Consider the following 10,745-nt stretch of genomic DNA (forward strand, 5'->3'; position numbering starts at 1 on the left):
AGGCAGCTTTCTGCATGTGAATGCTGGGGGCAACCAAGCATGCACATATGCACACAGCCATACATGTCCTAGGTATGAAAAAAAAAGAATATAAAGAACCGCACAATTGCTAACAACTTCAGTTTTGCAGCCTTCAAGATTCCTGAGAAACGGGGATTGGACAGACAAACCCAGCTAGTAAACAGGACTTTCTAGCTGTGGAAAAGGATTGGATGAGGCCTAGGGCAGATTTACTATATGATTATTTGTCTTTTCTGAAGCAGTAGTATACTTATGTACTTCTTTCTCTTGAAATGATGGCTCTTTGATCTTGCTTTTGACTTTTACAGCTTGCAGACTTCAGAGGATCAAAAGATTCTGGAATCAAGCAGGTTGGAAGGGACATCAGGAGGGTTCCAGTGCAAATCACCTACTTAGGGCAGGATGGGCACTCATTTCGGACCAGGTTCCTCAGGTCTTTTTCCAGCTGGGACTTGAAAATCTCCAGGGATGGCACATGCACAGCCTCTCTGGGTGGCCTGTTCTACTACCCAGCTGCCTTTACAGAAAAAAGGTTTCTCTTACCATGCTCTCCAAATTGTTCTTCCCACAAAATTTGACTGGATGACATTTTCAATTTTTAATTGCTAAAAGGCAGCAACAGAGGGAATAAGGGAAAGCACAGGCCTTTGAGAACACCAGCTGGTCTGTGGATCAGCTGAGCATGCAAGGGGAAGAATATACAGACACCAGCAGACTGGGTCAGGCACTGCTTAGAGCTAAGAAATGTTTGATAAGAGGGCACCATTGCACCTAGATCTGTACCACCATCTGCTCTTCCACTGTGCATGCTCAGTGTTTGGTTACTGGTGTCTGTGCTGGACAAGGATGTCATATGCAAGAGTTTTATTCTTGTCTTCCAGTGAAAGGACATAAGGGCAAAGGTGATCCATGGCAATGTATTGCTTTTTGCCTGAGCTTGTCTTCACACAACATGAGATCTTACGGACTTCCTGAGCCTCATCTTCCTCCTTTCCCAGTGAGCTCTGTGCTTCGCTTCTCTGCCTCTCTGTTGACCACCACTCTCTTCTTGCCTTTCTACATTCATGCTGGTCTTGTTTTGCCAAAACAAGATCTCTGCAGCTAAAGTAAAGCAGCAGGTTCAGCTTTAACTACTATGAAGTGGGCATGTAAGTAACTCACACTCCAAACCCAATAAAGGGAACAGGAATGAGGAAATAACCTCAGAGGACTCAGCTGAGCTGCAGAAAGACCTATCAGTAACACCCATCCTTGGCAGAGCACACACCCGGAAAGATAAGAGAAACCTTCAACAGGGTGTAGTACAAACAAGGCAGGATGATTTTCTCAATGCCATGCCAGAAACAGATAGAAGAAAAATGTCAAACTCTTGAAAGCTGAAGTGAAAGCAGAGAATAAAACTAAGTAGCATGAACTTATAGTTAAGACAAAGGCTGTGGGCCCCCAAGTGTGATATATAATAACCCATCCCTGAAATACATGTTCTGCAGTAGTTGCCTAATTTGCCATAGCACTACAATCCCACTGAACTTAAAGAAAGAAGTGCTATGAGCAAAATATACCAGAGACTAATGTACCAATTGCATACCCTGTTGTATAAGGACTCATGGGTATTATTCACATTCTTTTTTTTTTGTTTATATTTTGTTTTTTGTTTCATTCCAATAAACAATTACAAAACATGTGAGGAAATAAATTTGGAACAAATGTATGTCTTTGGAATATACACATGTGACCTGCAGAGGTGCCATGCACAGGAAGGGCGTGCACCTGCCTACCCTGCTAGGTCCTGCAGGCACACCAATACTACCCTGGGGCATAATAATGTTATGCCAAGAGAAAAAACAGTGGTATTAGCAACACATTTTAGCAGTCTGAGTTTCCCGCTGAGTGTAGGAAGGAAGTACTCAGTGCAGGAAGGGGAATGAATGGCCGGAAGAAGGCGTGATGTAGGTGCTTTAGTGGTGAAAATTGCCAAGCTGCCAACTCTCACAGGATAGCTGCACCCTGGGAATTCTGTGCAGAATAAAAGGAGAAGGAAAGTTTTTCCCAGATGAAAAACTGTGGGTGTGAATGGAAATATATGCATGTGTTGTTCATGTTTTAAATCATCTTTGTGACAATTGGCGAACACCTTTCAATGGCGGGCTCTTAAAATGTCTCTGTTGAAGGTATAAAAACTCTCTGTTGGAAAAAGAGACAGAGGGGAGAAACACAGGAGGAGGGAAGCACTCAGCCAATGAAGTTAGAAGAGATTTATTAGAAGAATCAAGGGCAATTAGTATCCAACCCCTGTTGATGCCCATAACGCTTTGGAAAACCTCCTATCAGTCAAGATGACATATGGCAAAGATAGATTACATCTTTGAAGACTTCAGTTATAAGGGACCCCCAAAACGTCATGCAAAGCCGGAGCAATTTCAAAGACATTCATTGCACAGCATGAAAATGGTTCAGAACTGTATATAGGGAGATTACACAATGGATCACATGGAATTTGTGTAAAAATACATGTTAAGGAACATCTACAATTGAGCAAAGACTCCAATCTAGCTAAATTATTTAAGAAAAACACTTTCCAAGCAGAAAAATACAACTAGATTTCACTAGGAAAGACAGCAGGGGGATCCCATTTATTTTCTGACAGGAGGAGGAAATTTCTGACAACTGTGTCACCTTAAGGTATTTTACCATTACACTTATTTTGGAAGCAAGCTGAAGACAACATAGCACAGAGTAGTGAGACCTGAAAAGCAGGAGAGAGACTCTGACAAGTCTTACATTATGGAGGCTTTCCTTGCTGACAGTGCATGACAGAGCTTGCTTTGCGGCATGACTTCACTGCTCTATATGCTAAAAGTTGGCAGAATAATACACTCCTTGTATTGTTTCTCGTGCAGCAGCAGAATGGATTTTTGTGTAATCCTTAGGCTCTATTCATTGCAATTCTTCTTCTCTCTGCCTTTCCCACCCTGGGTGATGGTTTCCTAGCTCAGAACATCTCTTAGCATTCCTGTCTTTCCACCATGGTGGAGTAGAGGAAGATTTTCTTAATTTCTAGATTCTTCAAGAAGGCAGGGATACAGGATGTGTTTCTTTTCCCCTGGCAGGACAGAGAGTGCCCACAATAATCACTTGGTGCTCCAGTCATGGTAAGAACAAATACCTACGCAATCAGTGGATGAATGGACAGATGGGCCCCAAAGCAGGAAGGATTTCCTGATTGCTGCAGGAGACTATTAGGGCTCAGGAGGGTAGGGTGTGCAGAACAGGCCACCTTTGACACCCGTCAGCAGAATCCTCCAGGGTAGCTTGGGCAGAGCTGACTGGTGCACGCACACTGGGGATGCCTGGAATTTCTACAAGTCTGGTACCGCAGGCAGAGATGTGGCTCCAGCCACATTGCCCAAGATGTGGAAATCCAGGACAGAGGATGGAGGTCATCATGTTCTACCTAACAAAGCCAATGGGAGGAAAAAGAATAGGCTGGAGAAGTCCATATGCTACCGTAGGATGCCCTAAGCTACCAAACTAATCAGGAAGAAGTATGAATGGTAGGTTGGATTATAATGTTTAAATACTTCCACAAAAACAAAACAACCTTTGTTAAATGGGCTTCTCTCTCCTTAGAGCAGAGATTTGTAGTAGTTGAAAGGCTGGAAGCACAAACTACAGAGACATATTAAAGTCTAAGGATATGATTTCAGCTGTGGGCATGATTCACCTTTAGAACAAGCTATCAAAGGAATAAGAGGATTCTCCCTATCACATCCTAAAAAAACCAAAAAACCACAAAAAGCCCAGTGCTAAATACAGGTTTCTGGGAATTCTGAGCTAAATCCTTGGTTTATAATATTTGGGAATACAAATATTTATATATATTTGGGAACACAACCCTTTATACTGGGTGTTGTAGAGATCCTTCTAGCCTTTAAAACCTATGAATCTCTCCTGCAAAGTTGCATGACGGTATCATCTCACGTTGTTCTGTGACTGTACCAGTATCTATGCAAAAGACGCTCAATCTTGATTTTAAAATTCCAAAGTTGAAGAATCTACCATATTACTATGGGGATTTGTTTTAGTAGCTACCCACCCTCACTGAGAAATACTTGTGTTTCACTGCCAGCCTGGATTGGCATAGCTCCAGCTATGCTGATGCCAGGAGTGTCTTCCCATGGATGTGATCATGGCTATCATCTATTCCTATTTAAATCTGTTCTCGAATAAACTAACCAGAGAGAATCCCTAAAGCCTCAAAAGTCTCTCAAGGCATGTCACAACATCTCCCCATACTCCGTTCATTCCTGAGCTCTTTTCCAGCTCCTCACAATTTTTCAAAATCTTTTCCTGAACTACAAATGCTAAGCCTGAGATGAAGTATTCAAGTAATGAACCCATTTTAATATAATTTGAATCATAATGCCAGAGCAATACCCATTCTTTCTCAAAAATACCATACTAGAGCAGACAAATATCAAATGAATAAAAAAAATTAAAAAAAGAATAAGAGCAATGAACTCGATATCCTTTATGTATTGACAGGAACTTGTGAAATACAGAAAGTTCTTCATCTATGTGTGTAGGGAAAAACTGGGACCCCTGAGAACATACAACTTCTAGCCCCTGGTCTCTCATGACTCACCATATGCCCTTTGCAAAGGGTGTTTTTGCATTTTGCAGAATGTACAGTTTCCATGATGCAGAGCACTGAAAGTACTACTATCTGGTAGCCAGACACATGGTAGAAAGCAGTTTTGACTCTTTCTATAAACAATGGTGGCTCATAACAGCTGTTACTTAGGGATGTGTTGACAACTGTCAGTTTATTTCTGAATATTTGCAGCTAGGACTCCAAAAGTAATGTTCACGTTCAACGGTGATGTGGCTAAACTTATATCAGAAAGAGTTAAGAAGAAGAGATTATGTATGGCCAGAAAGCTGAAAGTCATTCATGTGAAGATGACAAATACTGAAAACATCAGGTAAAGAAACAGGACAGTTATGCAATCATTTTAAAAGTTATATTTACTAAATAATTTGAGCCTGATTCACCATTACATTATGCAGTACATAATTGTCATGTTTCCAGGTTCACATCTCTTATCACCATGAGAAAGTAAATAATAGCTTCAAACAAGATCTGAAATTAAGTTCAGTGTTGGAAAACATTCAAGTTCTTTTCAGCCTAATCTAAACATTTCCCTCTCAAGATAATAACTTTCCTACCTGTTCACAGAAGTTTGCAAATATTTAATTCAAAATCAAATCTGGAATGCTCATGCTCTTGAAAGTGTTTTCTTCATGAAAAAAAAAAAAAAAAAAAAAAAGAGAAGCCTGAAACTGGTCTAAGGATCACTGCTTTGAAACAAGGTGAAAGTCAGCAGAGCACAGTTAGCCCAAGAGTCAAAACCTGTTGAAAAGGAAGAGGGAGAGAAGATCAAGCAAAATGTGTAAATAATACTGGCTCTGTGGAAGTTCTCCACAATGTCATAGTCTCAGCTAGCACCACAGATGGCAAAGCTAAGTCACCCCATAAAATCTTTCACACCATAATTACCCTGGCACCTCTGGGAGGGCCCATGCTCCTCACAGTTCTCTGTGCAAAGCTGTGCTGCAGGGGACCCCAGAAGGTGCCTGTGCCCTTTGTCCCTCTCCAAAGAGAGCAGAGATTTCTGCTAGCCCCTTCTGAGGGTTGGCCATTACATTCAAGGAAGTGCTGGTCTTCCTTCTGCTTTATTGTCTGGATATTTGAGGACAGTAAAATGCTCCAGATCACACAGCAGGCTAGGTATTTTTTCAAACCATATGCAAAGGGACCATATCGTTTGACTTAATTCCTAGTCTTCTTCATTTCTCTGACCTCTGGACAAGTTATGCCAGCAGAAAAGCATGCGATACAGTGAGGATAGATGTCTGTCAGAGTCATGCAATTCGTTTCTCCAGTAAAGCCCTCCTCCACCCATACTGACCTCACAAGCACATGGTCTTAGATACCTCTCCCAGCCACAAGACTCTGCTTGTGTCCCGGTTGCACAATCCTTGCTGTTCTCAGAGCCAGGTCCCTCCCTGCAGAAGGGGCAGCTGGTCCCACCAAGCTCCCTGTTTGAAGAACATGTGTACCTTCATGCTCCTTGAGAGGCAAGGGTTTGATCCCAGCTCCCAGCATCCACCTACCATCTGTAGGGCAGCTCTGGCCAGTTCTAAACCCTGCTCTCCCCCCATCCCCCACCTCTCCTATACTGTGCTCTGAGACTCAGGGAACAGGTATTTCTTCAGGTGGGCACTGTGGTGGTGCTGCTTCTCCCTGCCGGAGTGCTGCTGGCCTGCCTCCCTCACCAAAGGCTGGAAGCACCTGTAACAAACCTCTCCAGCCAAACTGGACAGTGTACAGACAATTCCAAATGATTTTGCAAGTGACACAGGGCAGGTCCCCACATCCCATGCCAGCGGCAGAGGCTAAACAGGAGGGCAGCCAACACCAGCACAGCCCTGCTGCCAGGGATGTGACAGCTAGCCCACAAGTAGGCAAGAGGGGTCAGAGCTGCTCTTTCTCAGCACTGTGGAGCCTATGCTACCTTTGCCTGGCAGACACCTGGGGACAGAGGCAGAGCGTTCCCACAACCTGCCCAGGATGTCTTTCCCAGACAGTGTCACTGCACAAGCCTGTGGAATTTAAAAGCAAATATCCTACTCCAGCTGGCAGGGTTTAAGGAACCAGCAATGAAGAGGAGAGAAGACAAAACCAAGGATTTACAGGTAAAATTCATATTTTGATTTACAGATGCGAACTTAGAGGCAGGGCGAAGTGGAGAGAGATGAGCAAAGGGTTACAAGATGATGGAAGCATGGAACAAATTAAACTTATCAGGGATGCATCAAATACTCAGGTTAAATCCACATACTCCTTGAAATATAAAGGGTAAGGGAAGGAGGGCTTGTATCTTCATCCCTAAATATACCATTTGTGTCTCTTAAATCTGAGCCAGTGGAAGAGTTGAATGCTGTGAGCCAAATCCTATTTAATTTATTCAGCAACACATCTGTGTGAAATATAGTCAAATTACAGGCATTAGGTTACTTTGCCATGGCTGCAGACATTTGGCTTTTATTTCCAGCAGGCTCTAATTAAATTATCACAATGCAGGAGCAGACAAGTTTCCCTTATACGTGACTGCAATTAAAGACATGCAATCACAACATTTCTTAAAGTGACTCCAATCAATTGGTTACAGTAAAGAATACCATGTAATAGAGCAGTGACTCCGCCATTAAGACTGAAAGAGGGTTTCTATTTCAATAATCTAGTTCCCTTTTATTATGAGTTCTGCTCTTGGATAATTTATTTAAAGTTCATTATGTGTCTACAGCATATATCATTTGCCCTCAGCTTGGGCTGCAGAAGTCCCATTATGGCCAATTACTTAGTGTGATAAAATCTGCCACAGTACAAACTGTTCCTTAATTAGATTTAAGTTTTGTCTAAATTCTATTTGTAATTCAGACAGCAAAATAATAACAGCAAAGACTTGCAGTGTCCTTTCCTTGGTCCCCGTGGTAACCTGTTAAGTCGGATGTAATCTTAGGGCAGCTTAGAACTGACACCCCACGCCCATGTGCTTTTCCTGCAATACCTGTCCCCACTTTGCCTTTCGGTAACCGCTGCAGGGCTTGGGAGGTGCCCTGGCCTGTGAGGGAGTTCCTCCACCTGAATCCAGCCCTACCCGATACCTGACCGAGAGCAAAGGGTATGGGTTCCAAAGCACCTGAGCGCCTGTGGCTGTCAGTAAGGACTGCAGCAGCTGAGTGCCACTGTCTCGCTCTTCAGTGATGATAGGTATTTGCTCTCCAGCCCCTACAGGTTTGCTGCAGCAGCATGCTGGTGGGTGGAAATAAAGCTGCTGACAAAACGGTAGTCCTACAAAACCACAAAGTGGTGCGGGGAGCAGCACCCAGCTGTGACCTTCAGCTGCCTTAATCGCTGTGCACTGTAAACACCACAGTGTGCACAGCCCTGGTGCTGCCAGCGGCAGACGGCATGTCGTGACCTGCTATCGCAGGATGGGGCCTCTGCTATTAGCCTGATTAACAATTAGGCATACCGGAGGCTTCAAGTGTGTTCGGGAACAACAGTATCACTGCATTACTACTTAACTGAATTAGGGCCACTGGATTTATCGAAACCCTCCCCTGCACCACTCCCAGTCATGAGAAGAGGTTTGAAGCTGTCTTGTTCTTTAAAAACAAATGCCAGTTTGGCATGTGTCTCCACCAGCTCCAGCTTCAGTTTTCAAAGTGTTTTAAATATGACTGAACCAAATGTTCTACATAAATTTGAATTAAAATCCTGAAGCCTGTCTCTGTGCGATCTCACAAGTGAGTGAGGATAGAAACTACATCAAGAAAATTTGGAGTGGAACAAGAAATAGAAGTGGTGATTCAGTAGGATCCATTTTAAGAGATCCAGGCCACAGTAATCTGAAGACGGGCATCATCCTGTAAGAAGCTGCATCCCTCTGGAAAAAAACTAAAGTAGATATTTATTCTTTTTTTCCCCTCAAAACATTTACTGGACTTTAAAGAAAGCATTCACACAAATGCACTTACTGGATGCCATGTTAACAGTTACTTGCCATGTGCTTCAGCAGCCCCATATTTTTTGTTGTAGAAACTACATAATGGGCTATCTTTACTTCCCTTGAATCCTGCTCAAGTCCTATATTATATCTTGCAAATGGCTGCTCTGCAAAGTTGGATGAATTTATTCTGAGGTTTCAGAAAACTTCTATTGAAGACTGATGTCAAAGCAAACCGCCATTTTAAAATTTCATAGGGATAGAAATTTACAAAGCAGCTAATGACAAGCCTAAAAATAACCTATTTTTTTGCAACATCAATCTTGTTAATGAACCAAAAGAATGAAATATTCCTCTATCAGTTGTTTCCAAGAAGCAGGGAGAAAGATGTTAACCAACTCCAGTACCAAAAAGAATATTAAAACATTTCAACATCCACACTGTTTTCCCCTTAATTAACAAGGCTGCAAATGGCTTTTATGGAGCAGTTACGTTCTGGACATTTCTCTCTATACTTTTGATTAGTAGCACAACATGACTAGTCTGTCCTTCTGCTCTACATGACCCCTGAGGAGAGCAGAAAGTGCACTTTATAAACCAGGGGACACACACCACACACTGTGGGGCTGGGAATTCCTTATATTATGGCTCCATTGTCCCAGTGCAGACCCTTCCCTGAAAATGATATTTTAAAATAAAATTGTATAGATCATATATAGACATGATAAAAGGCCTCTAGATCAGGACCAATTCTCATCAAAGTATCAGGGCCCTTCCTCAGTCAGTAAAGGCACTTAATAGTGGCACTGATGGGAAGCAGAAAGACCTGGTTATTAGATGTTTTTAACACTCCATGACAAGGTCTCGTCAGTGAACATTAAACATTTCTCTGTTCCTTAAGCAGCAAGGAAAAACCATGAACACAACAAAGGATGACTTAGCAAACCCCACCACCTGGCAAGACACCAAAGGTGATTTTCCCAATTGCACTGTTGCAGAAGTCAGTCTGAAGAATTTGTACCTTCTCATTATGTATAGCATTGTCTTCCTGGTGGGCTTCCTGGGAAATGTCATTGTGATTTGTGTTTACAGCTTCAAGATGAGGCCTTGGAAGAGCAGCACCATAATCATGCTGAACCTGGCACTCACAGACCTGCTCTACCTCACCAGCCTTCCCTTCTTGATACATCACTATGCCAGTGGGGAGCACTGGATCTTTGGTGAATTCATGTGCAAGTCCATTCGCTCCAGCTCCCACTTCAACTTATACAGCAGCATCCTCTTCCTCACCTGCTTCAGCACCTTCTTCTATGTGGTGATTGTCCACCCTGTGAAGTTCTTCCACATCCAGAGGTAGCAGTGGACAGTGGTGGTTTGTGCAGCCATTTGGGTGATCTCACTGGCAGCTGTCAGCCCCGTCGCTTCTTGATCTCCTCAAAAGAGCCACAAAACAGATCCTTATGCCTCCACCTTAACAGCTCTGAAAACATGGGCACAGTCAGGTGGTATAACTGGCTGCTGACCACCCTGGCTTTCTTGACCTTGCTGATGGTGACTCTGTGGTATGTGCTCATTATTCACACCTTGGCTACCAGGCCCCACATGTGGGCTTGCTACAGACAAAAGGCTCACAGACTCACTATCGTCCTCTTGGTGGTCTTCTATGTGTGCTCCCTCCCCTTCCACATCTTCCGGTGGCTTGGTTTGAACTACAGTTGTGTCCAGTCAGCTGTCACATGGAGAAGCAAATCCACTCCACCTGCATCATCTCTCAGCCACTAGCAGCACTCAATACATGTGTCAACCTACTACTTTAATTTGTGATTGGAGGTAACTTTCAGCAGGCCATGCTCTCTCTTTCAAGGTGTAAGTGGAGGAAATATGTCCAGCAGCCCAGGAGTAACAATTACATGACCAAGTCAGAAATTACATTAAAGTTATGAAGGAATCTCTTGAAGAGAATCCCAGCAAACTCAGGATGGCTTTGGTGCTGTAAACTCCTGCAAAGGCAGGTGTGTTCATATGGTAGCAAAGATTGTAACCAGCTTTGACCTGTCCCTGCAGTAGAGCACTTGACAGAAAGATGTCTCAGAAACAGGTTTATATATACTTCTCTTAGCAACCAAAGAAAGAGGAGTGAAAAGATTT

The 10,745-nt window shown here is 43.1% G+C and overlaps 1 protein-coding gene across 1 annotated transcript; it reads left to right on the forward strand.

The window, feature by feature from the left end:
• The first annotated feature begins 9,513 nt into the window (after positions 1-9,513).
• Positions 9,514-10,540, forward strand: LOC141972823 (2-oxoglutarate receptor 1-like). The gene is given in 3 exon segments (XM_074930863.1): positions 9,514-10,015; positions 10,018-10,290; positions 10,293-10,540. Coding segments are annotated over 3 exon segments (1,023 nt in total).
• The last annotated feature ends 205 nt before the right edge of the window (positions 10,541-10,745 follow it).

This window comes from Athene noctua, chromosome 1 (genome assembly GCF_965140245.1).
Source record: "Athene noctua chromosome 1, bAthNoc1.hap1.1, whole genome shotgun sequence".
Taxonomy (NCBI): Eukaryota; Metazoa; Chordata; class Aves; order Strigiformes; family Strigidae; genus Athene; species Athene noctua.